Source organism: Astatotilapia calliptera, chromosome 3 (assembly GCF_964374335.1).
Source record: "Astatotilapia calliptera chromosome 3, fAstCal68.1, whole genome shotgun sequence".
In the NCBI taxonomy this organism is placed as follows: Eukaryota; Metazoa; Chordata; class Actinopteri; order Cichliformes; family Cichlidae; genus Astatotilapia; species Astatotilapia calliptera.
The window spans coordinates 2,569,246-2,597,151 of record NC_137424.1 but is presented as its reverse complement, the minus strand read 5'-3'; the positions used below and the strand labels follow the sequence as shown (position 1 = coordinate 2,597,151).

At 41.2% G+C, this 27,906-nt stretch overlaps 1 protein-coding gene across 3 annotated transcripts; it reads left to right on the top strand.

Moving 5' to 3' along the window:
- Positions 1-15,304: 15,304 nt before the first annotated feature.
- Positions 15,305-24,735, top strand: LOC145423793 (uncharacterized). 3 transcript variants are annotated; one of them, XM_080296621.1, is made up of 4 exons: positions 15,305-15,680; positions 19,574-19,679; positions 22,427-23,275; positions 23,604-24,735. In XM_080296621.1, the coding sequence occupies exons 2-4, from the start codon at positions 19,662-19,664 to the stop codon at positions 24,291-24,293; spliced, it is 1,557 nt and encodes a 518-aa protein (XP_080152747.1). In that variant the 5' UTR covers positions 15,305-15,680; positions 19,574-19,661; the 3' UTR covers positions 24,294-24,735. The 3 variants fall into 3 exon arrangements, with proteins under 3 accessions (XP_080152747.1, XP_080152744.1, XP_080152745.1); XM_080296618.1 differs by having other exon boundaries at positions 15,309-15,680; positions 23,601-24,735; XM_080296619.1 differs by lacking the exon at positions 15,305-15,680 and having other exon boundaries at positions 17,998-19,679; positions 23,601-24,735.
- The last annotated feature ends 3,171 nt before the right edge of the window (positions 24,736-27,906 follow it).

Sequence of the window (27,906 nt, the reverse complement as noted above, 5' to 3'; positions counted from 1 at the left end):
CTTCAATTTTCTGATGATTGCTCCCACAGTTGATTTTTTCACACCAAGCTGCTTGCCTATTGTAGATTTACTCTTCCCAGTCTGGTGCAGGTCTACAATACTTTTCCTGGTGTCCTTCGAAAGCTCTTTGGTCTTGGCCATGGCGGAGTTTGGAGTCTGACTGTTTAAGGCTGTGGACAGGTGTCTTTTATACAGATGATGAGTTCAAACAGGTGCCATTCATACAGGTAACGAGTGGGGGACAGAAAAGCTTCTTACAGAAGACGTTACAGGTCTGTGAGAGCCAGAGATTTTCCTTGTTTGCGGTGACCAAATACTTATTTTCCACCCTAATTTATGAATAAATTCTTTACAAATCCTACCATGTGAATTCATGGGGTTTTTTTTCACATTCTGTCTCTCACAGTTGAAGTGTACCTCTGGTGCAAATTACTGACCTCTGTCATCATTTTAAGTGGGGGAACTTGCACAATTGGTGGCTGACTAAATACTTTTTTGCCCCACTGTATATATATATATATATATATATATATATATATATATATATATACACATATATATACGTATATATATACGTGTATATATATATATATATATATATATATATATATATATATATATAACCGTTCAATACAGTGCTTTCGGTTCGGTACGCATATGTATCGAACAATACAATGTTTTTTTTTTAATTTTTAATTTATTTTTTTTTTTTGTGTCCCGTTTGGATCTATAGCCATCAGAATTGTTGTCTTGAGGCCAAGAAAGATGCCAAGAGGATTTATTTTACCAAGTGGATCATCATATTGGTCCATTTGATTGACCTTTATTATAATTATGAATTTATTTTATTTTCAGTTGCAAACGGGACAGACATGACTGTGGGATAGGACAGGGGGAAAGAATGAAAGAAAGAGAGGGAGAGAAAGAAAGAAAACCAAAGGGGATAAAAAAAAAAAGAACAATACAAAATTTGTAATTTATTTTATCAACTTTCCTTCTGACGATGCTGTCTGTGTTGAGCGCTCAGTGAATCTGCATTTGACTACTCCGCCTAGGCTCGAGAGTGCAGCCTAGGCGAAGTAGTCGAACGCAGATTCACTGAGCACTCAACACAGACAGCATGGTCAGAAGGAAGAGCGCAGGGCAAGCTAGCGAGACAGAAGTGGACCTTCCCCACCCTCATTCAGATCTGGCGTTTGGAATTATTTTGGTTTTCATGTGACGTATGACCCTGAAGGTAAGCGAGTCATGGACTAAAGTAAAACAGTATGTTGGATGTGCCATGCAATGCTCAATTACATGGGTGGGAGCTAGTGTGTTAGCGCAGTTAGCTCGTTAACGTGTTGGCCATCTAGCCCCTCTGTATAGGGTAGCTCGTTAACGGAGATTTGCCGTGTTGTGGCATTAAGGTTATTTCAACGAGATTAACCTGAAAGCACTAGTGGGAACACAACGAATATGACTGCACATTTACGCCAACATCATCCTAGTGCAAAGACAAAAACAACAAGCATGCTACTAACTTTAGCCGAGTCATTTAGACAGCTGTTAGCACATGATTCTCCTTATGCTGCTGAGAATATAGCCCAGAAGAAGCGGATAGTATAGCTTTTATTTTGGAAAGAGACATTTCTCTGTAATAAACTCTCTTTTCCAAAGATGAGTGATTCCTCAATCAGATACAGGGCTCGCAATATCGCTAGCCCGACGTCCCGGGGCTATCTCTGCCCTGCCTGTCGGGCTATTGTAGGAAGGAAAAATATATGTCAATGCTTTTGCATTCTTTCAGAAATGTAGCTGGGTAATTATGTCATTGGGTGAGCCACTGTCAATATGTGACATATTGAAATCGTGTTTGGATTTGCGCTTGTTTTTTTGCTTTCACTTTGCAATCGCGCGAACTGTGTATAGAGAGCGACAGCACTGATCTGTGAGTGATGATAATTTGTGCACCAATTCCTCTGACATTGTCTTATTAATCGTTAGCTTACTATGCAAACATGACAAGTGAAATCTCCCGCAGCTTAAACATGTGAGAGGTTGATCGCGCAGAGAATCGCTGAGCTTATGTGAGTGCCTGTGTAAAAGCATTTCAGTTCTGCTGAGCCAAATAAGACAGGTCAGGGTGAAGAAGTGACAGCCAAAGAAAAGTTTACCACAAAACGGAGACGTTATGACAAATCAGACTATAAGGCAAAAAGAAAGTGCAGCTTTATGGTTTCATGGACAAAAGAATTTCTGTGGCTGCAATATGACGAGCTAAATAACCAGGGCTGCACATAAGTGGTCCACAGGTGCGCATTCGCTGTCAAAATAAAAAACACGCACAAGGGTTAGGGTTAAATTTAAAAACTGTACTTTTGTGTTAAAATATATATTTATAATTTTAATAAATGACAAATTAAAAAGGCATGAACATTTTTTTTATATCGAAAAAATATCGAACCGTGACACCAAAGTATCGAACCGAACCGTGAATTTTGTGTATCGTTGCACCCCTAATATATATATATATATATATATATATATATATATATATATATATATATATATATATATATATATATATATATAGATATATAGATAGATATATAGATATATATAGATATATTCTACTTTTCTAAATGATTGACTATTTCAATGGAGAACCTAAATGACACGGACCCGTGTTTGTTATTACATGTCTCTATTTTGAATGTGACAAGTCTATCATTGCCTGTTATTCATAGGTATTAACAGAGTTTTTGGCCTTTTTTCCTCTATAACAGTTAATTGACTCTTTACAGTGGCCTGCTATGGTTAATAATAACATGTTCAGTCATGAGTGAAATCAAAGCTTTTCTTCACTTTAGCATTTAACATTCCCAACAATATAATGTGATACCTTAATTAAAACACAGCTAATAAAACACAATTTTCTTAATGCAAACATCAGTGACTCAACATTAGCAACCAAAGGGTTCAGTCTGCAGCTCACACTCATGTGAAGCTACAGCCTCCCCCTTTAGTCTCTGTCATCCTTCTGCTCCTGCAACAACAAAACAAAGCAAGACAAAACCTCCACCCTTCTTGTACAGGCTGGGTGAATTGTTGTGGACATTCACTAATCCTAAAGTCGGCACCGTTTTTGTCTCAGTATCAAGTCAGTTAAACTTTTAGTCGTCAGTCCATCACAGTCCAGTCACATGCATACATCCACACACATTCATACCAGATATTGCTGATAATGGAGTCTCACGCGCAGCCTGTTCGAGCCTCCATCACCAGCAAGATGACGTCATCATTTTAAAGGAAAACAGCTCCTTGTTTTTGGACTGGATTGACTCGCTGCAATCCTTTTAGGCTCAGGACTTCTCATGTGATCAATGTCACATATAAGTGAATTTCTCCCAAGCCCATTACAATCATGGAGAAAAACACTTTGCCACTGTTTCCAGTAAGAATATTTTATAGCGCTTTAAAGTTCAACCTCTCAGGTCTGGATTAAAGAGCTGATTTGTTAAATCGGGAACTCACAAAATACCAAAATATCACCACCGGTGGATCACACCTCTCAGATGTTCTTATCTCAGTGCACTGTAACAAAAGCACAAACAAACGCAACCAATAAAATACTAATAAAGTAACAAATACTGGGGCCCACTGCAAACATGTCCAAGCATAAAACCATCTTTCTCTCTCTTAGAGAAAGAAAACAATCCAAACCTCACTGATAAAATCAACCTAGTGTCAAGCAAAACCCAAAAATCAACCAAAACTTCACCAGAAAGTTTTCCTCCCTCCCGGGACAATATTGTGCAGGAATACAGGCACCGTAACTCCTTTTGCACTGACAAAAACATGTTGGATTGACTTGATTCAATAGTGGACACTGGTTGTACACAAAGGTTTTGCTTTGGCAGAAACTTAAACAACTGAGTTAAATCAGCACAACCTTTTCATATTCAGTAAAGCTGCATGTTGTGTTCATAAAACACGATTGAAACATGTTCAGATGGAGTAAGTTGAGCTCCTGGAACATTTTAATCCTTCAATGGAAATTGAATGGGTCTACAACAACTACCATCCTCCTATCTCTATCCTGGTTGCAGCAGGGCTGGGAAATAACCCTGAAGTGATAGGTTACCAGGCAGGGTACACCCTGGACAGCTCACCAGTCTATCAGATAGAAACACACAGCCGTTTACATTCATGGATAATTTAGCCCAGGACCTTCTTACTGTGGAGCAACAGCACTAACCAGCATGCCAACAATGGAGGAAATACAGGAAAGCTATGATTTCCTGTATTTGAGGCAGAATTCTTTTGTTCTTGCCCTTGACAGGTTAATCCACAATAAATAGCAACAGCATGCATGTGGTGTGTGTGTCGTTGTCTGCCTCTTATAACTCCAGTGATTTTCCTGTAGTTTGAAATCTTATGCGGTGTTGACACAATAATTTGTTGTAAACCAGGAAATTCCCAACTGTGGTAGAAAGCACAGCTTAGCCTTAGCAAATGTTCAAAGAAAAGTCGTCACTTCCTGATTTCTGCTTCACTGATAAATATTGTCACACTGGGGTTTTTGCAAATGATATCAGTGAGCACTGTGTGGCAGCTGGAGTCAGACAACTGAAGCTCCCACAATCAAGACCACAAACAGCTTTCAAAGGAGATTTGAAGCTTTTCTGGCAGCAAGCTTCATGATTTATGGGACTGGAACTGGAACAGAAACTACCTGATCACCAATGGTGAGCTGGCATGGAATTATTTTTATGACATTTTATCAAAGTTATAAATAAGCATGCCCATTAACACATAGTGAGTGAGCATGTTGTCTTCCCACGCAGTGAACAGCGGATGCTAATGTTTTTGTCACTTTTTACAGAGTCAAACTCAAAGTAAGGTCAGTGCTTCCACGCTTTAAACGCTGCACGCTCACACTCTCTCCACACTCGATAGATTATCCATTGTTCATCTGCACACAGCTGCGGTTTTAGTAACGCAGTAACGCAGCGTGCTTACGGGAAAGTAACAGTAATCTAATTACCTTTTTTGCAATAGTAATCCCTCACTTTACTCGTTTCTTGAAAAAAGTAATGGGATTACTGCCCATCTCTGGTTGGAGCTGTGCACTTGTGGGTTCCACCTTGTGTACACGTTTATCTTTGCTGTGTGTACTTGTACCTCTGAGTGGAAGCTGAACTCTTGAGTTCGAGTATCGAAGCATCAGCTGTGACGTTAAAGTCCAAACAGCTCGTTCATTTGACGTGCAAATGAACGAAGGTAACGCCGTTTTCATGTGGATGTGTCACTGAGACACTTTCCACATCCACAGCTCACAAAATGGGAAAACTATAGAAGTATAACAATGAAGAAGTTACTATGTTACGGGTCCCAAGGATGAAGACCTCGATGACAAATATGTTACCTGTAAAAGCAGGTGAAGAGCAGAGTAAGGAAGACACGATGCGTCTCTGCTTTCCTCCAGAACGTGTCTGAGTCTGATTTATTTCACACAAATAAATGCTATAAAACACTAAACATGAGCTTTCAATATACTGTTCAGCTGGTTCCTCATTCACATCAATGACATTTACTTATTTCACAACATCAGTGAAATATACTCTTTTTAACTGGTTCAGTTTCTCACGTTCACACTTCTTTCCATAACAGCTACATCCTTTTATCATATCAATAAACACATCACATTGTCTTCTGCAGTGTCTTACTGGCTAAACAGTTCTATTCAATAACAGCATTGGTAAATACATTACATTTGTTCCCTCCAGTAATTTACTGGCAAAATCACTATTTAGTGCATCATGAAACACAGCTTGTTGAATCAACCCATGAATGCCTCTGTTAGCTACACAGAGTTGCTCAGAGTGCTTGTGTTACACTAGCTAATCTACTCAGTCACTTTAACAGAACTATTAACATTCACATCTCACAGAACTGATTTGATTGGAGCATTACAACACGTTTGCACAGAGCATAGGAGCGCACTGACTCTGCTTCACGAGCGCTCCACCTAACGAGCGGGCTCGCGGTGCGGTCGCGCGGGACACTCCTCTGGTTTTCTCCCGTGTTTACATATAAATAACTTTGGCGGACCGCCTTAACTCTCCCATTCACATTAACGTGGGTAACCATGGTGACAATAAACAACATTTTCGGTGCGAGCACCGTGTACCGACCTGTAAAAGCAGGTGAAGAGCAGAGTAAGGAAGACACGATGCGTCTCTGCTTTCCTCCAGAACGTGTCTGAGGAAGCAGCGGAAGGTGGGCTCCACTTACTGCTCCCCGAAACCCCGGAGCAAGCACCAAAGTTCCGCCCTCACTGCTTTCTAACATAAAATGAATCCCTGTTACATGGATTTTCTATCCTCTTAAAGAAACTGAAAATAAATACATATAGCAATGAAAAATGTCCCGTTACATGAGTGTTTTACACAAAATAATATTCATGTGCTCATTCCCTCACAGGGGTGCCACAACTACACTGCTGTTTTGACAGAGACACAGTGTGTTTATCTAACTTGGCTGAAGCCAAAGTTCTCCAGACAAATTCAGTCTGTTTCTGCCAAGTGTGAACTCACTGGATGAGCGCCAGATACACAGAATCAAAAAGGGATAAATTACTTTTCTTATGTCATGTTCCCGTCACAAACTGGCTCAAGGAGAGGGGAAGCAGGAGTCCACAGATGAAATGTTCCTATAAATAAAGTGGAATTTATTCAAACTTTACCAAAACTTCAACACATCAAATACAAGCAGTTCAGCAGGGAGTGGATGTGTGTTGCATGTGCCAGGTGGATGCAGAGAGAGGCCAGGGCCACGTTCAAACCTGAACACGCTGCACAGTGTTTTGTTCCATTTGTTAGGGATGAATGAAATGCTTCCTTGAAAGGATGTGTGCAGTCACCAGTGGGCGTGGAAGCATGTGCGCCCTCATTTGGTGGGTGTGCAAGAAAAGTCCTCCTGTCACACAGCAATGCCTACATAAATCACACCACTCTGCTTAAAATAATAATGTTTAGTGAAGCAGGTGAAGCAAAGGGCTGCTTTTAATAGGCTGGGAGACCCAGGTGTGCTGCTTTAGCTGCTGAGCCTCTTATGACAGAACAGCGGAGAGTGGTAAGAAGGGAGGAGGGGGTCTGGCTGTGTTTGTGAACGATAGATGGTGTAACTCTGGGCATTTCTCTATCAAAGAGACGCTATGCTGTAAGGACATTGAGCTGCTAGCGGTTAGCATGAGACCGTACTATCTACCACGAGAGTTTACACACGTGATTATGATAGCTGTGTATGTCCCGCCCTCTGCTAACGCTGCAGCAGCCTGTGAGGTCCTGCACACTGTAACCAGCAGACTCCAAACACAGCACCCTCAGGCCCTTTTCCTGATCTCTGGGGACTTTAAAGATGATGTAACCATTTAATTATGGTTACATAATTAATTATGTAATTAATTATGCAAAATGCAAAACGCTCAGCTGTGTCTCCAATCAAAGCTCTGTAACTTCAGAGGTGATGTTCATATGTTGACTAATGGTTTTCTTTCATTTTTGATGTACTGCAGAATATTTGTATAAAATCCAGGCCAGGAAAATCTCCTTCATGTGTTTCTGTGTTTTGTCTTCAGCTACGTTGACACAAAGGCCTCTGCTGTGACGCTCACACCTTTGATAAAGTCTGGAGAGTGTCAGCTTCCTGTTTATAGATACAAAAATATGTAATGTTGTGAACTCTGGCCGCAGCGGCGCAAGAAAAAGGAGAATTACGGGAAGCACTCACAACAGGTAAAATCAAAATAACAAAGTAAAGTAGGATAAAATAAAAACCAACAAAAGAACAACACAATATACTTCCCCGTACTGTTACTGCTAACCTCTGTTAACCTAGTAACTCTTACCTTCTAACTGACAGCTGGTCAATAAACGAGCTCCATAAACGCTCCATATTCACCTTTACATGGAATATAAAGGGAAAAGAAGAAACACAGTGCTGTGTCAGCGTTAGACATATAGATATATCCTTGCTTTTAATACATTTGAAGGTGGGTGGGAGAGGTGCTTCTCCGCGTAGTCTACGGTCTCTTTGGGATCGGTAAAGCTTTTCCTCACATCACCATGGGTCACTAACAGCTTTGCAGGGTATAGCAGTCTGTACCTGACGCCGGTCATCCCACGTAGTCTTCCTCTCATATTTGCAAATGCGGCTCTGCGTTTCCAACAGAGGAGGGAAATCTGGGAGGATGTTTATTTTAAAAACCCTTATACATCAGGTTCTTGTTCTCTGCAGCTTTCAGCAGAATCTCCTCACCAATGTGGTAGTAGTGCAATCTCAAGATGATGGGCCGAGGAAGATGACTTTGTTTGGGACGCTGGCGATTCGCTCTATGTGCTCGATCGATGAGGCTTCTCCTCGAGAGATAGCGCCTCCGCCAACAGGTGTGAACCAACTCAGTCATCTTGGGTCCCTCTGTGCCTTCTCCTGCAGTTCTTAAATGATTCCTCCTGGAGCGCCTCAAGAGCTCCACATCTCTCATCTAACTTCTTTACCTCCGCAGACAAACGCTCCACAGTGGCCTGGAGAGTGGCGATGGTGTCAGAGTGGTTCGAGGCACAGTCCTGCAGTTCAGTCAAAGTGTTATCATGCCTGGCCACGTCGCTTTTTATGTCCGAAATTGAGGGCTGGATGCTCTGGTTCAAGGATGATATCTCGCCTCCTATGGTGGTAGAAATCTCTAATATGCAAGTGTCCAGTGCTAGTTAGTTAGTTCTAGTGGTTAGTGGGGCTTTATTTGATGATTCTAGTGTGTGTTACATTGTTGTCATATTGTTGAGTCGCAGAGCTGCACAGTGTTACAGTTTCTGTAGAGTCTGGTATAAGGAACTCAGATCCCTCTGTGAATAATGTTCACTGAAACTGATCTGTAGTTAATGAACTAGTCAGGATTTACACTAGAGAACGTTTCTGCCATTACATGGCCTGTATTTGTAGAGCGCTTTACTCGTCCCTAAGGACCCCAAAGTGCTTTTTTGCCCAAGTACACAACAACCGAGACTGTCCGAGCCGGGGCTCGAACCGGCAACCTTCCGATTACAAGACGAGCTGCCAACTCTTGAGCCACGATCGGCCCACATATTGTTGTCTTTTGCTGCAGACACCAAGTGTTGAGATCCTGTCTCAACCTCCTACATTCTTCCAGCAGGTTACACATTATTTTTTGTATTTGGAATCAAATATATGTGTCAGTTGGGCCTAGTGCAGGGGTCAGCAACCTTTAACACCCAAAGAGCCTTTTGGACCCGGTTTCCACACAAAGGGTCAGGGTTCGGGAAAACACTGGGAGCCGCAAATACTTTGTGACATCTAAAATGAAGATAACACTGTGTATATTGTTTTTACCTTTATGCTTTGTGTGAACAACTACAGTGTGTTGCTTATGAAATCCATGAAGTGCTACAGAGAAAATGACATTTGATTTATGTAATGAACACATTTTGAGCTCTTAAAGAAACATAACAAAGGAAAGCTGAACTACAATGATCCATGTAGCAAACACAAACTGTTATATCGCCTTTGGGCTTTTGGAGCCTTGACCTGACTTTTAAAAAATAATTGGAAAAAAGCTCTATGCTGCTACAAAATGAAAAATAGATATTTGCAAAATTCTGCCCAAGTATGTATTTTATGCTGACATAATGTGGATCCCAAGATCCATAACTGGCCTACCTGGGGCTGAAAGCCTCCATAAATGCAGGCGTTTCGGCGGCTACACCGGCTTCCACGAGTGTGACGCTTATTTTGAGAAAATAATAGAATATAAATGTATTTTTATATTGCAATATCACAATAATCTTCCAATGTAGAACTACAAGTTAAAAAAGAAGTAACATAAATCAAATCCACTTCAGCTAAATACTTCTCATTTATTTCCATCTTACATGCTGTGACTGCAGCCATTCCCACATCTCTGTGAATGGGACTCATGGACATGGATCAGTGGTTGTTGATCAATGGTCCTGAGAATCTGCATAATTAAGATGAAGGAACGGAGCTCCCAGCCCATCGTTCCTGCAGCTGCTTTCAGTCTTTATGCAAATGTCCTGTTTGTAAGACTGAAACCTGCAGCTGAGACTGAAGACGTCACCTGATGATGACGACACGTTTCTCCCACAAAACGCTGCGTCCAGATGAACAGAAGCAACAGACTCACTTTCCTGGATGATGGAGATGCATCAAGACTTCATTGTGTGTTACTTCTCATTCAGCACAGACACATTATTCCTGTTAGGTCATGTCAGCTGTCACTCAGTACAAGCACAACTGTGAACAACACAAACTTCTCTTCAATGTGTCACAGAAACACTAAGTGTGAGAGCCTGTATGACACACAGGACAGACTGTAAGCTCTGCTGGCTGCACAGCACTTTGTAGCAGTTTTCCAACATGTCCTCCACCCGTGATGTCAGTGGTGGGACCCCAGTCACAGCACTCAGCACCACCTCCTTTAAATGGATTTTATAGCAGTTACTCCCGTTACTCGGTGCAACGCTTCTTAAATGTGTTTTTGCAGGATAAAACACAGCAGGTGGTGTAGAGAGGACGTCAGCTGACGGAGCAGAGGGAGGCAGACTGTGGATAAATGACAGAGTGAGAGGAGAGCAACCATGACAGAAGCACAGGTGTGGCAGATAGAAGTGGCTTTATAGACACTTATTGTCAGTCCTCGTGCATGCTGTGGAAATAAGTGTCTGTGTCATGAGGTGACATGTGAGCTTATCTTTGGTCAATAAAGCTGAACGACCAGTTTTCACTTTGCTTCTTACGCTTGTTTAGTGACGTCTGGGTTTCTGTGGAGCCCGAATTTTGATGAGTTCTGGTGAAATCATCTGAGATCATCTGAGCATCGGTGAAGAGTCAGCAGAGAAAGTGTGGGACAGAAGTTTGCTTTGGACACATGGACTGAAATCAAAAAGGAACAAACAGGATTTCCAATGGACAGTATGGAGAAGTGAAAGTACACAAAGGCTGTGCTGGAACACGTGTGTTACACTTTTTGACAGCTGAGAACAAAACACAATATTTTGCATCATCTCTGCAGTGTCTCTTCTTTCCTCTGCTGTTGTGCTTTTAGCTCCAAACTGTTTCAAATGGTTTGTCAGCAAGCTGACCTCTGACCTCTGCAGTACTAACTCCTGACCCGTACAAAGAGCGGGCGTTTCTGACCTTTGTCCTGCAGCTGTATGTCTCTCAGTCTCAGTTCTTCTCTCCGTCACTGATGGAGCAGGTGTAGTTGCTGCTGACAGTCAGTGGTTTGTTTTCTCAGAGTGAGGCTGAAGTCTGAACTGTTCAGAGCATCAGGTCTCATCAACGTGCGCTGCTGTAACGCCGCTTTGTCCTCTGAGATCACCAGGTATGAAACCTGAGTGCTGACAGAGCAGCATGTTCCCCCTCATTCACCTCCACCACCACAGCCAAGGCATGCTGGGAAACTGAGGACACACAGACGGAGAACTGAAGTGTCTGCTGTGTGTTCATCTCAGAGTCCTCACAGGTGACACATTAGCTCCAGAACACCAAGCCAGGTGTTTGAAGCCTGACAGGGATTCTTCCCATCCAGAGGGAGGATTTAGCTGCACAACAATGAACATTAGTGTGTAGTTTAGAAACACAGACTGTGCCTGCACTGCATCTAGTGAAGAAAAGTGTTACTGCGAGAGAACCAGGCTCCTTTAAAGCAGCTGATATTAAGGTTGAAAAATCAACAATAAGCTGATGTAATCAACGTTTCACTAAATGGTCAGCAGCTAAAATCTGGAGCCGTTCTTTGCTGGTAATTAACAGTTTGTTCTTGTTAGCTAATTATGTCATTAAAGGTAGCAGCAGAAGCCTTGTGTTGAAAGCCCATTCACTCACACATTCACACAGTATGTGTGTGTCTGTGTTACACTGTGGACATCCCTTCTGTTGGAGCGCCATCTTGTGGCAGGTTTAAGAAATGTTCTTCTTGTAAATCCAAACTGATGCACCTCCATAGCAGACTGTGGAGGCTTTCAGTGACATGAAGACTTGATTTATACTGTCATATTCTCCTGTTACACAAAGCACAGCACGCTGAACATGGATGAACTGAAACTCCCAGCATCTGACTGAGGAAAAGCACAAATCATTCTCACACTGACTCCTGCTTGATTTTAGATTTGCTTTCAAATCCTCACACTTTCATATGAAGCACTAAATGGGCTCCAGACTGTTTATCTCAGCTTCCTGTCAAACACACTGCTGCTCACACCGAGGCTCAGTTTACTCCTCCAGCCTGGCTTAACCTGCTGTCTGTTAAAAACAGTCCCACACTCCTCTGTTTAATCCTTCTGATCAGACTCTTTGATTTTGTATTGTTTTGACCTGAAGTTGTGTTTTTGACATGGTTCTGTCTGTGAAATAAAGCTCACACACACACTGCTACAGTCCTTCATACACTTAGAAACCAAGCTGCTCCTTTCCTCAGTGCTGACACATAAAGAAGAGTTGCTTTTATATCCAACACGTCTCTGTTCCAGAAAACAGCTTCAGCAGCCTCTGAGTCTGAACTTGGAGTTGGTTATAAGCCACAGGCCTGTGTGCACAGCAATGAGCAAATATAATGCAGTATGTGAAACATGGATGTGTGGAACAGATGATCCCAAAGGTTGATTCTGTTCATCTGGACGTTCTCAGTGAAACATTTGGTCTCTCGGTCAGGTGACTCCTTTAGTCTCAGCTGACTGCAGCTTTCCAAACCTTTGTCACTGGATCACTCACTTCATCTCCAACGTGTCCCTGACACAGACAGCTGGAGCCGTTACAGCAAAATCATTGATCATCGTTTTTAGAACATTAGCTGGTGTTGGTGGGCAGGCTAGCAGTGCTAATTGTTAGCACTAGTTCTGCTGCTCTCCCTTTGTCTCTGTTATTGTTGGTCTTTAGTGAACAATAGAAAGTGTCTTCATGAGACTGTTGCCTAATGTTCAAATGTAGATAACACCACCTGCACCAACCTGTTACACAGCACAACCCTCTGGTGTAGCTTTGGCTGGAGCACATATTGGCAGCTCCAGTGACATCACCACTCCATGGTGACATCATCTCTACAGACTGTGGCTGTTACATATCCTCACCTGGTAATAATAAGACTGTCCTCAGCTGCACACAGCTCCAAGATGAACAAACTGAAGTAAATACAAATTAGAGTTACGATAGATTGAAATCTTGTAATCAGAGCTAATTCTTAGTGAAACTCTCACAACATCATATCCTGATCCTGGGTTAGTGTCTCGGTCTCAGATCACAACATCAGCACAGGCTTGGCTTGGGTGAGGTATTGAGTGGTTCTTGTCCATGACAGCTGCAGGTACAGTGCCATCAGCCATGCTGCACCACATGTCTGCCCAGGAACATTAGTGTGGCTGAGTCTCATGTAAACATTGTGCTAAAGTGGTGGGAAAGTGGCTGCAAGCTGGCTGCACTGTGTCCAATACTCTCAGTATGATATCCACAAACCTCTGAGTGTCACAGAGTGGGCCTGTGCTCAACTCACTGTGCCCCATTCAATTCTACTTGCATAGTTTTACAAGTAAAATTAAAAGTTGCTCAATGATAAGTTATTGTAGTAACAACTAAGTCCATGGTCATTATTTGTTAATAGTAGCTTAAAGCTTCTGCACCAATCATGGAGCAGCAGGTTTAGAGCATGTGGATCTACAAAAGTAAGTCCCAGTAAGATGGGCTGAGCCTTACATACTAGAAGAAACATGTCATTCCCAGCAGATGAAGCGCCCTTTAAAGCAGGATCTCACTTTAAACCTAAAGAACTTGCTATGAGCATGCAGTGCATTCATGGTTATTATTCATACGATTGTGGGGAGCTAATAAAGTGCAACTATCACATTACATTTTATTATTAAATTGTTGTTAACAATCCCTTCACTTCTGCTTATCTAATTCATGGTTGCAGGATGGCTGACAGCTTCCATTAGGCAGGAGGTAATGTCCATTCTGGCCACAGTGCAACCCACAATGTGTAACTGACACTATTATATTGCATTATGTCACATTGTTACATCTTTTTAATAAATGATGACAGTCAGCTGAATTTGCTGCCCCCTTGGTGGAGGACATCAGGATCAGCAGCTGCTGCTCCATCACAAACACCACAGAAGAAGAACAACACTGGATCAGATTATCTGGACGTGTTTGACAGGGACAGTGTTCATGTTCATGGACATCAGGACAAAAACAGACGATGGAAACCTGCCAGAATTGAGCTAAACTGCTCGTTTCCATGTGTAGTCCCTGGGAGGTCACATGACCAACAAAGACACACAAGCTGTGTCCCAAAACGTCGGCTGCATCCTCCGGAGGCCGCATTTGAAGGCCGATGACGTCACAGCCAGGCGACGAAGGCTGTCCCGATTCCTCGACTCCTTCAAATGCGTCCTTCATTCCCCCGAGTTTGAAGGATGGGTCGGGTGTGTCCTTCGTGGCCCACCATATCCCAGAATTCATAGCGCGGCCCAGCCAAATTTCAGCTGCCAACAATGGCGGCCGCTACTAAGTTTTAAAATTTAACGAGGGAGCACTACTTACTTACAATGAATTCCTTACACTATATAATTTTCCCGTCAGTGTTGGGGAATTCTCAATGGTGCTTGGTGCCATACCCTCAGGGACTTTAATGTTATATAAAAACACTGACAGCTCAATATCTGCCTCAGTCACTCTCCCTGATCCAGCTGAGTCAGCAGTGGGAAAAATCTGCTTTTCACAGGAACTTGGTAACAGCAATAAGAGAAGACGTAGTTTATTCCAAGAAGATATCATGTCTCTCCTATATATAGAATATCTTACTGGAACCGACATGTTCCAGATATCACCTGGAAGACAGTCTGGATGATCCCATAAATATCTAATTGTGAACAAGGTGAAGGAAATCTCATATAAAATTCTTCATAAATGTGACCCAGCCAGTCACTATATGGTAACATTTAAAAGAGACATAAATACTAATTGAACTTTCTGTGGGGATCATCCAGAAACTGTGGCACATCTCTTTTGGTTCCTCTACACAGAGATTCTGGAAGAATTTAGCAGTTTTGTTATTGTCCATATTTTAAGGGAGTTTTCTTTATGATAGGAAAATGTTTTATTCTTTTTCTTTAAGTTCCCCAGGAAGAATGATAAATGTTTTTTTATAAAATATTTGTTAATACTTTTAGCTATTTTATATCCATGAATGTAAGTTTATTAATAAAACACCATATTTCTGCCGTTTTATAAGGATATGAATTGTACATACAATCAATTTCAGACTCAACCAACAAAAAGCCTCTCAGAACAATATTTATATGTTGATTTTTTTCGCCTACTCATATCATCATTTTTTTACTCCTGGTTCTGTATGTTCATGTTCTGTTCTTTTGTAAACTTCATCTGTTTGTATGTTGTATACTCATTGTGTTTCAATAAAGTTCGATTTAAAAAAAGGTACGTTCTAAACGAAGCTTCAGACGTCACTGATCACGTGACTCTGGCCAAACGAATCAAGCCTCGACACGGTGCTTCTGAAGCAGCGCGTTGATCTTTCTGACACACGCACCGGAGCGTCAGCTTCAAGCGGACCATCACTACGTCTCACATCTAAAGGTGTCAAGGTAACTTTGAACTGAGTTCAGTCAATCTGGAGTTTTTCCAAGTTTTCTGTTGCTCTCTGTGAGAGAAGAGCGTTAAAGGCGGGGCTCTCCAGAGTCCAGCAAAACAGGAAACCACAGCTGGGTGTGTGTAAGTGTGCAAACCAATAGAATGCATCGTGGTGGGGGGGGCATCACGGGCAAGAAAAAAACAAAATAAAAACAAAACAACAAACAGATATTATGATACAGACTTATAATCTGCACCCATGTTTTTTCTACATTCTATAAAGTGAGCGCGAGAGCCATCGGTGCGCCTGCGCGCTGCTGAAGTCAAAGTAAACTTTATTGTCATCTCCGCTACAGACAGTCCAGCATATGGAGAGACGAGACGACGAGGCTGCAGTTACAGCGGTGCAAGTAAACAAACAATAAATATAAGAAGAGTAAGAAAATAAATCTACACTTTAGGACTCGGGGTAAAGGATCAATAACAATTTACATTTATAATTTACAGTTTGATGATTTAAAGTCTCACACAACCCGTCAAAAGGGGCGGGGCCGGCTGCTTCCAAGTAGAGCACATTTCATTTATAATGATGTAAATCCAAGCCCATCATGGATTCACCATCTGAATCCTGGGTTGTGTGAAATCCCAGAAATCAACCTTAGACAAAGTGAATCTGTGAACTAAGGTGTAGGTCTGTTAGGTTAATTGTGCTGATCCTCGGGTTGGGGGATTTGTGTTTGTACTGGAAAATTCAAACCAATGGAAGATGGACAACAAAAGTTCAACGCCATCAGGTGCTCAGTTTATGTATTTATTTTTGGCCTACATCAGTAAGAAATGCCAAATTATATACACAAAGTTACAGGAATCACCACTCCTGTTATTCATGATGATTTCAGTAACATCACATAATAACATGTAACGTTATTATGTGATGTGCGTACTGTTAATGCTGATACTGTGGTGAAATTCTCTGCTTCTTTTGTGTATTCTGCATCTATTACGTCAGATTGTCTTACCCCTCATATGGTTGAGAATTTTGCCAATACCCTGTTAACTACATGTTCCTCCATCCTCGACACTGTGGCACCTATTAAAATGAAGCGCCCCAGAACTTACTCACAATGTTGGTTAAGTGACTCTGTTCGCGCTCTACGACGTGCGTGTCGGCGGGATGAGAGAAGGTGGAGGAAAGATAAACTCCAGGCATCTTACGACATCCTACGTACTAGTCGCTTGAAGTTTCAAACTGCTGCCAAAATGGCTAAAGCAGCTTTTCTTTCAAAAATTATCTCTACCAATGGTAACAATCCTCGAATTTTATTTTAAATTTTTAACTCTGTGGTCAACCCCTGCCCCACTATGCCGCTGCCGTGCTCCACGGTTCTTTGCGAACAATTTTTAAATTATTTTTTAGATAAAGTCTCATCTCTTAAATCTGCTCTTCCTTTAATGACAGGCCCTGCATTTACCCCTGACTGTTCCTCTTCCTTCTATCAGTTTGAACCCGTTTCACTCCCTACTCTTAAGCGTCTGGTTGAACAACTGAACAATACTAATCTCGTATATGATGTTCTTCCATCTCGTATAGTTAAGGACTGTTTTAGTGCAATTGGACCTAGTATATTGTCCCTTTTGAACTCTTCTTTGCTCTCTGGTTGCGTACCATCAGCCTTTAAACATGCTATAATTCAGCCTGTTCTTAAAAAAAGGAACCTCGATTATAATGATTATGCGAACTATAGGCCGATTTCCAAGCTTCCGTTCTTGGCCAAAATTCTTGAGAAGATAGTGTTGCTTCAACTCCAGGCCTACCTGGATGAGAATAGCATTAATGATAAATTCCAATCGGCCTTCAAACCACATCATAGCACTGAGTCAGCGCTGCTCCGAGTTCTCAATGACCTTCTACTAATGGCTGACAATGGACGCTCCTCGGTCCTAGTGCTATTGGATTTATCGTCGGCTTTCGATATGGTTGATCATAAAATCCTATTGGCGAGACTTGAGCACACTGTAGGCATCAAGGGTGTCCTTGGATTGGTTTAAATCATACTTGTCCAATCGGCTCTCCTCGGTTCACTTGGCCACTTCCTCTTCCTCCGCTGCACCTGTCTGTTGTGGTGTCCCTCAGGGATCTGTGTTAGGCCCTACTCTGTTCTCATTGTACATGCTTCCATTAAGCGCTATCTTTGAGAAATATCACATCGCTTTTCATTATTATGCTGATGACATTCAGATCTACTTTAGGTTAAATGATGACCTAGCTTTGTCCTTGAATAGTTTTCGAGGGTGCATGTGTGAGGTCAGGCAATGGCTCCTGGCAAATACTCTTATTAATGATAAGAAAACTGAAATTGTGGTCTTTGGCAGTGACGTCCTTCGTGCCAAACTTCGTGATGCTTTTGGTTTTCTCACTAGCTCCTTTTCCGACACTGTTAGGAATTTGGGCGTGTTACTTGACAGCTCATTTAAACTTGATAGACAAGTGTCTGCTGTTGTTAGATCGAGTTTATACCAACTCCGCCTTATTTCTAAGGCCAGGCAGTACATCCCGCATAAAGACCTGGAAAAACTCATCCATGCCTTTGTAACTTCGAGGCTGGATTACTGCAATTCACTCTATTTTGGACTCCACTCTCCCTCCTCCATAGTTTACAGACAGTCCAAAATGCTGCTGCAGGCATTCTAACCAAAACTAAGAAGTTTGCCCACATTACTCCCGTCCTAGCTGATTTGCACTGGTTGCCTGTGAAATATCGTATCCAATTTAAAATTCTGCTGTTTACTTTTAAAATCACTAATAACACAGCACCGAGCTATCTTAAGGAACTCTTAAGCTTATATGTTCCTGCTAGGGCTTTAAGATCATCCTCACAGTTACTGTTGGTGCAGCCTAGATCTCGGCTGAAGTCTAGAGGTGATCGAGCGTTTGCCCTGGCCACACCAGAGTTGTGGAACAACCTTCCCATTGGCATTCGGGCGTCTGACTCTATTCAATCTTTTAAATCACGGCTTAAAACGTATTTGTTTAATCTTGCGTTTTCTACTGGTTAAATGCTGGCCTTGTCTGCAGTGATTTATTTTACTAATTTTCCTATCTTGCTTTTTATTTGCGCTGTGTATGTCTTATCCCCATTGTGTGTTGATGGCACAGTTATATTGTGCTATAGCTATGTGCTGTAGTTATATTTTTTCTATTGGTGGCTTTTTCCTGTGAACATAATTCTACACTTTTATTTTTATGACTCTGATTATACTTGTGTTAATTTGTTTTATGTTAAGCACTTTGGCATGCCGTTGGTTTTTAAATGTGCTCTATAAATAAAGATTGTTGTTGTTGTTGTCCTGTAAGCACAGTCTGCCTGTGTCTTTTCTCTGCAAATGAACATTTTCAGCCAATATAGGTAATACATCAACATGGCTGCCGTGGCTAAGTTAGGAATATTTATAATGTCATTTCCAAAACTTGCATATGATCTGCAATTTGTAGCAGATCTACTGACTGTCACAGAGCAGCTGGAGCAGTCTCAAATGCAGGTCAGTCCACTGCTGCCCCCTGTGGCCAAGTACCATAGCTACTGCTGGATGAACTCGTGACACATGTGCACCTGTTTCTATGAACACATTGAGTCTGAGTGGCTGCACTTACACTGGTGCATTCAACATATTGAAAGATGCCAGCAATGTGGATTGTCAAGACTCAAACCAATCCACATTGCTGGCGTTGCATCTTTCAATGCCAGCAATGGCAGGTATCAGTGCTCAAACCTTTTGTGTTTGTTTCCAACAAGTTGCCCACCTCGGGAAACAAAAATGTGTTCTTTTACTTGTCAGATGAACATATGAGACACTTTGACTCTTCAGTGCAGTGTGGAGCCTAACAAAGATCTGTTTTGTGTCCCAGCTGATCAGCAGGAGGAGGAGAGTCTGACGGAGCAGCAGAGGAACATTTTCAGCTACTTGGACTCAGCTCAGCCACTACAGAGGAAACAATGAGCTCAACACAGAAGGTGACAGACAGAGCAGGACCATATGACCAAAGATATTTATCACCATATACATTTGAACATTTGCCATAACGATGTAGCTGACGATAGAATTGACACCAGACAAAATACTTTACAGCTGCACAACTTTATTAAAAAGCCATCAATGTATTTTCACTGAAACAAGCAGCTGTTGTTTATGTGCATTAAAGTTATATAAAAATGTAACAGTGCAAATGCAAATTGCTCGCTGACAGTTTAACCAAAAGGCGTTTCCAGTGGAAACTGGCCGACACATCCTGAGCATAACCATGTATAATATCCACTAAACTTCAGAAGAGGTTATACAGTCGTGGCCAAAAGGTTTGAGAATTGCATAAATATTGGAACCTGGAGAAGTTGCTGCTTAAGATTTTATAATACAGATTTGTACTTTATTTCAGATTGAACCTTTAAAGGGGCATTTCTGGACTTTTAAAGACCAGTAATGTACTTTCTGAGAGTGTATCATGTAACACTATAGATCAACTTAGCTCAGAATATATAAAGCATATAAACAGTTACAGCAATATGATGCAACAAACACAGCAGCTACTGATCCAAAATACTCAAAGCTTCATAGAACTGAAACCAACATTTATTTTTAGCTCCATTCTGCTGCTGATACAGACTTTAGGTTTCTGAACATTAAACTTGTTGCTGCCTTTCATAGTGTGTAACTTGAAGGCCCTGAGTACTTTCTCCCACACTGAAAACACTGGGATGATCACATTATTTGAACATTACCTAATAAGACTGATTCAGCACAGACAGTTATGTTAAACTTTCCTAGCAGTCCTTCACAAACAGGGAACAGTCTGTCTATTCTCTCCATCTGTCAGCTGCTGCTGGCTCTTCCTCCTCCTCTTCCTCAGACTCTGCTGAGTTTGTCCCGGTGGATCATCAGGGCTGCAAAGCCTCACAGATGATGTGCAGCAGTGGGTCCCTCAGTCTGTCCTCACTCTGGACACTTGCAGCTTATCACACATGGAAATCAAATGTGTGATAAGCTGCAGGATTCAAACACAAGTGTAACTTATAAACACATGTTCATACTTTTATTCCACAATCAGAGAGAAAGAAACAGAGAGAGAGTGCAGGACAGACAGACAGGTGACAGTCTCAGGTGTACACACTGCTACACAACAGCACCAGAGAAGCAGGATTTAGTGTTTGTGTTATTACGAGTGTAAACAAGAAGAGTTCCAGATGGTGCAGTGGACACATGTGTGACTGCTGTGATTAAAGCATCTTTCTTTCAGCTTAACGAGTGAACCGTCAGCTCGTTCAAACACACGTTAAAGTGCGTTTGGCTCGACACCACCGAACAGAGGCAGCAATATAACACAGCTAACATTAACAGTGCAGTGGATCCTGCTTGTGCCGTGATGTTCAGGACTGCAAACCGAGCAGCATCACTGACTTTCAGCTTGTTGTGTTTGTGGATATATGACTGACTTTAATTATCCACAAAATCATCACATTCTCTGTCAGATGAAGGTCGACTATTGAACGGCGTATATTTTAAAGGCTTTAAAACCAAGTTAACGCTGAAAGTACAAACATCACTAATGTCACATAACTCTGCCGACAAGGCATAGCTATGGCTATGAAATGCTCTTTGTGTATCACTTCTTCATTATGAAAGATGTCATTAATGCACTAGTAATGTCTCATCTGGAGTATTGTTCAATCATTTGGTCAGCAGCTAATAAGACAGATCTTAACAGACTTCAGTTAGTCCAGAATAAGGCGTCCAGATTAGTGTGAAGATGTTCATACTATACTAATATTGATCAAATGCATAATAACCTTTCTTGGCTTCCTGTACAGGCTAAAATATTCTATGGCTTACTTGTAGTTCTAAAGAAAGCAATTCTGTTAAACACACCACATTTATTCTGCTCAGCTGCAGTATCCAGATGAAATACATCATCATATTACACAGTTTTCAACAAGCTGCAATTTAGTAAATGCTCGAGTTAAAAGTAACGTTTTGTAAAACTGTTACATTTAGAGCAACTTTTAAGTGGAATAAGTTGCCTTAAAAAATTAGAGAATTATTCAAAACTTCAATGAACACTTAAAAGCCGATTTACAGAGCTTTTAGTTGTTGTAAATATTGTAAGACATGATTTGTTTTTGAAATTTGTGTAATGTGCCTCAATGTTATTAATATTATTATTATTATTATTGATTGCTTATATTTGAACAATTGTGAAACCTCACTGTGGATGTAAGAGTGAAATTATGTGGATATCTTGAATCCACTTTATTGTGTAATATTTTATGTGAGTATTTGACAGAAGACGAGCAACATCTGTTGTGGAAGCTAACGGGGTTCCTTTAGAATAAACAAACATAGGATTTATTATCACTGAATAATTCTGTATAAATCTATACAAATTATAGAAATATGTAATAGGAAACAACAAAATAATCTAATTTATAAAATAATGTGTGTGTGTGTGTGTGTGTGTGTGTGTGTGTGTGTGTGTGTGTGTGTGTGTGTGTGCATGATTTTAGTGTTTGAACAGTCATGAATTATCTTTAACAGCAGGTTGGATGTAATGTGTTAGAACTACCAGCAGGTGGGGATAAGAGACCTTTAAGGTGTTTGGTGCCACGCTCCACCTTCAGGTTTAAAACTAGTGTTAATGGAGTTTGAAGGTTGAGTTTGTTCCACGACTGCATTTCACTCACTGCCTCTGTTTGTATCTCTGTCACTGCAGAACCAACATGGAGCCAGAAGTCAGCGCTCTCAGGAGGCCGACAAACCTCACAGAAGAAAGGGAGAGAAAAAACACACCTGTGACGAGTGTGGGAAGGGTTTTACTGTGAGGGCTAAACTAAAACGGCATCAGGTCATCCACACTGGAGAGAGACCGTTCAGCTGTGACTTGTGTGGAAAGTCTTTTTCCTTGAAGGGTCACCTAAAAACACACCAACTCATCCACAGTGGAGTTAAAGCGTACAGCTGTGATCAGTGTGGCAGAGCTTTTACTCAAAGTAGCAACTTACAGAAACATCTAGTTACCCACTCTGGAATTAAGGCATACAGCTGTGACGAGTGTGGGAAGGGTTTTACTGTGAGGGCTAAACTAAAACAGCATCAGGTCATCCACACTGGAGAGAGACCGTTCAGCTGTGACTTGTGTGGAAAGTCTTTTTCCAGGAAGGGTTACCTAAAAACACACCAACTCATCCACAGTGGAGTTAAAGCGTACAGCTGTGATCAGTGTGGCAGAGCTTTTACTCACAGTAGCCACTTACAGAGTCATCTAGTTACCCACTCTGGAATTAAGCCATACAGCTGTGACATCTGTGGAAAAACTTTCAGCCAGAGAGAGAGCCAAAATACACACCTACGCATTCACAACAGACATGATGTGTACTGCTGTGAACAGTGTGGCAAAGAGTTTATAACTCACACAGACTTACAACGACACATGTTTACCCACACTGAGGAGAGACCTTATCAATGTGACCTGTGTGAGAAGACTTTTAAATCTCCACGTCACCTGAGACAACACCAACAGATCCACACCAGAAAGAGACTCTACAAGTGCAGTTACTGTGAGGTATGTATTTATATTGTTATCTTGTCATTTTAGCCTGACTGTTTGGAACAACTCTGCTCATTAAACTGTGTTAGCATGTTAGCAATTCTACTGCATGGAAAAGCAGCTCTGAGTGATTATTCAGATTTTCCTTTCAGTTATGATTTTAGTATTACTGTAGTATTATGGTGGTAGTATTGTAGTTATTGCAGCCCAGTAAACTGAGTGTGTTAACTGAAACAGTCAAATGTAGTTGGACGTCTGCAGAGATGCTCTTTATTTCAGGCGACGTTCAGGATACAAATGTTGAAGGACTGACTTACACTGTCTTTGTGTCTTTGTTTAGAAGCAGAGCGACACAGATGGATCCAGTTCTCAACCCTGTCATCACTGTGGTGGTGGGAAAGACTTTCATTGTGACCTCTGTGGAAAAACTTTCAGTCTGCAAAAGACCCTAAAAGTACATCAACGTAGACACACTGGAGACAAACTGAAATACTGCAAAGAATGTGGGAGAAGCTTCACCACACCAAGTGATTTAAAACAACATGACCTGATTCACAGTGGGGTTAAAAAGCACCTCTGTGATCAGTGTGGGTCATCCTTCACCACTGCAAGGGACCTTAAATCACACAAACGAGTCCACACAGGAGAGAAACCACACAAGTGCAGACACTGTGAGAGAAGCTTCTCACAGTCAGGTAATCGTAACATTCATGAACGTGCACACATAGAAGGAAACTACAGCTGTGACCAGTGTGACAAGAGCTTCAGGAATCTCAGTTCATACTCTGCACACAAACGATCCCACGTTACTAATAAACTGTTTCACTGTTACCAATGTGCCCAAACATTCACCTCATTGTCTGCTCTGTGCAAACATCAGCGCGATCACTCAGGGCTGAAATCACTCCCATCACTGGATCACAGTGAATCTGAAGACACAGAAAGATCCTCTGGTTTCTGTGTCAGACTCAAAAAGCTTGAGATCAGGCTCCACAGAGTTCAGATAGAATCATTTAAACTTGTGTTGAACTGAACTGGTTGCTGGGCTGAGCTTCTACATAATACAGATCTACATGGGATCTTCTTTTCTGTTGTTTTACTGAGTCAGTTTTGTCCTTTTTTCTCTGTCCTGGTTTTGCTCGTCTGTAAATGATTGAAACTCAGTCAAATAGTTCATTGTTCTCCAGCAAAACGTTTTGGAAACTCATGTTTAACCTTTAAAACTCTGACATGTTTTAGCACACAAGGCTTCATCGGGGAGTTCACTCATGATTGGACCATGAGAACAAAGGTTTTTAGTTCTTTCAAAGAGAGTCTTGGAGATGTTTGATGTTTCTGTTTTTCTGAAACCACCTGAAAGAAAAACAATTTTTCTTGCTTTATGTAGTGTGGAAGTTTTTAATGTTTCTTCATCTGTGATGTTCTTGAATGTGTTCACGTGAAGATGGTACAAATAAACTGTCCTTTCAGCTTTAGCTCCTAATTTATTCATTATTTATGGATGTAGCACAGCAGCCGTCTCTTGATTAACACATGGAGGGCTCGGGATCTGATGGTGTCGTCTCCCTAATTTGCCCACTCAGTAAATCTCACTCATGGCCAAGAAATTGAAATAAACCTTGTTTCCCTGCTGGATAGTGATCCACTGTAACTCTGCTCCTCCTTCCTGTTTAGGATTTCTGTGGCTGAAGTAAAATTCCCTCCATCCATCACTTATCCCAGCTAACCCAAAGTGAAATAAAGTTTTGCTGGTCTTAAAAAAGCATTACAATAATGGGCATTACCAATGCAAACTAAATGATACAGAAGATGAAAGAAGAGACTTTGATCAGTTAATAAAGCTCATGATCTGGATTCATTGTGGCTGCTACACAGATACTTCTGGGTCACTTCTCTCAGTTAGGAACCTTCCTCACCAAACTGACTGTTGGACCACACCCCTGGTTTCATGAGAAATTGTTTCAGCCATGATTTCTCTTCCTGTATTTCAGAGTAAAGACTGAAGTGACAAATGGAAGCATGTTTAAAAAACACAATGTGAGAGAGACGTTGAGGTCCTTAGAAGTTACCCTGGGTTTTTCTGTCACCCTGCTAGATGTTACACACCTTGTTATTGGACTGATTTCTACTGCTGGACTACTCCTGCGGAGAGTAACAATACTCTTACTAATTAGCTCCCTTTCACACCTTTGGGGATATTTATTTTTGTGTTTGCAGCGCTGTGAGCCAGAACAGTGAGAGAAAAATCTGCAACAGCGACGAGCCGAATGCTTACGTGAATCGCAGCAGCTGCACATGTGCTACGCTGAATTAGAGGATATCTTTGCTCTGGATTTCTATTTCTACTCTTTCATTTCTATATGATTCTTCTTGCATCTAAACAAAGATGATTCAATTTGCTAAATGTTGATGGCTCTTCGTGCTCAGGTGTAAATGAGACGTAATATTTGCTCTTGGTTTGGTTCTCCTGTACAGAACCTTGCAGTACAACAGAAACCTAAAAACATTATTTGTAGTTGTTATTCTTAGTTGTTCTGCTGCCTAAATACCACAGGGTCTGATTATGAAGTTATTGAGCTGCACATACTTTACGACCTGCTTAAGTTCGAGGTCACAGCGTCTGTAGAGCAGCTGGAACATAATGAAGTCTACAAGGTTAAAGTTTTCTCTTCAGTTATTGTTCTTTCTGCTGCTTGGTTTGATGAATCTGAGAGCTTTTGTTTTTATTATTGTTATTATAATTATCATTAATATTTTACTCTCTAGAAGCTTTAAAATAGTGTTTGTGTTTGAAAAAATTGATTTAAGAATTGAACAGAAACATCTGTCCTTCTGAAAATCGCCCAAAGGCACGGAGACAAAGTCAAAGGATGCAACCTGTAACTTTCTCTTCCTTCATGTCAGGACCATCATCCATGATTTATATAAAATGCATATAGCAACAGTAGCACTTTAGTTTGGACTTTATGATTTCTGTAACTGGAAAATATTATTTTGTTTAAAGACAGAAGTGACCGCATAGTTGCAACATCAAAGGGAAATATTAATTAATTAGCATCAAGTATATTTGTTGCTTAAGCGTTTGCACTATAACTTAAGTAGGATTATAACTTTTAAGGAAGGAAAGATTTCAGATATTTAGTTCACTGTTTCAGTTATTTTATATGAAATTAAAACATTTACGTTGGTCAAATATGATGCTCTAAATCAAATAAAAGTTTGAAAATAAATGATGTATTTTTAAATGCTGCAACAAATGTTCACAAAAAGTAACTATAATTAAAACCAGTTAAACAAAATCAAATGTTTGAGTCATGCTTAACCAAATGCCAGGCTGGAGAGCTGAACCTAAAGTATACGTAGAAAGATTTCAACATCTGAGCAGTTTTTAATGTTTTTATCACATATAAATGTCACAGCAGTGGGTCCTGGCCCAATGCTTTGTGTTTTTGGTTTTCTTTGACTCTTGTTTTTCTTGGTTTTTGTTCTTCTTATTTATCAGGCTCTCAGTAATCTTAGTTCTCCCTCCCTCAGTGTTCATTTCAGCCTGTGTTTAGTTTCTGTTCCCGTGTCCCACGTTTCATCGTTTCATGTCGAGTCAGCCCTGTCTCTCTGTTTCCTGTGTCTCCCCAGTCAGCCCCGCCTCCCTCGGGCACTCATGTGTGATACAGAGTAATAAACCTGACTACATTTGCTGCACTCTCTTTATTACCTGTTACTTTAAAATTCATACACTAATTATGTCTGCCCATCTCTCTAATGTGAAGGTCAAAGGTCAACATCCCAGTGACATAAGAATAATCCCAAAGGGGCAAAGGCAGCGGTTAATTTAGCACATTTAGCATTAAGGGTACAGCAAGGATATACTTTTACTTATTGTGGCAGGGGTGTGGTCTCTGGCCTGCTGCAGTGGAGGCTGGTGGCGGGACGTTGGACGGCACAGGTGAGGGTGATGGAGCTCATGACTCTCCCCTTTATAGTGACGGAGGAGACTGGCGTGGGGCAAGCGTGTAGTGGAGGAAGCCGAGGAGAGAGCTGGTTTCTGGCTAAAAAGAAACCAGAAAAGATTGCTCGTGGTCAAATGTCAAAGGAGCTTGCAAAGAAAAGCGTCTGGACTTCTTTAAGTTACTTGAAGACGTTTCACCTCTCATCCGAGAAGCTTCTTCAGTTCTAAGGTCAAATGGTGGAGAGTCCCAGATATAAACCTAGTGGGAGTGACCCCCCACAGAGGGACATATGTGCATGTATGCAGGCAAAGACCTGCAGTTAAAAAAAAGCACCCCTCGACAGCCAAACCCATCTGTTCTCTAATTGGATTGTTACATTGTTGATTGACATGACATTGACCAATCAGATGAAAGGAAGAAAAATAGGGTCAAAATCCGTACTTGTAACTTGCAGGGTTTTTGTTTCTAAGTCCACACACAAATCTTTTATACACATACAAATCTTTTTTACAAGTACAAAATATTTATGACCACATTTTGAGCCCATACGAGAACAACTGAGATCATTTGTCCACAACACGAGGTTAGTTATTAATATACCGTATTTTCACGACCATAAGACGCACTGTGCTAAAAGGCGCAGTCTCAGTTATGTGTGCCCTTACTGTATTTAACACACACATAAGGCGCACTGGACCA

Excerpts from the sequence above, each read along its gene's own strand:
- LOC145423793 (XM_080296618.1), top strand. Across the intron at positions 23,276-23,600 it reads ACAAGTGCAGTTACTGTGAG|AAGCAGAGCGACACAGATGG; the intron begins GTATGTATTTAT and ends GTCTTTGTTTAG.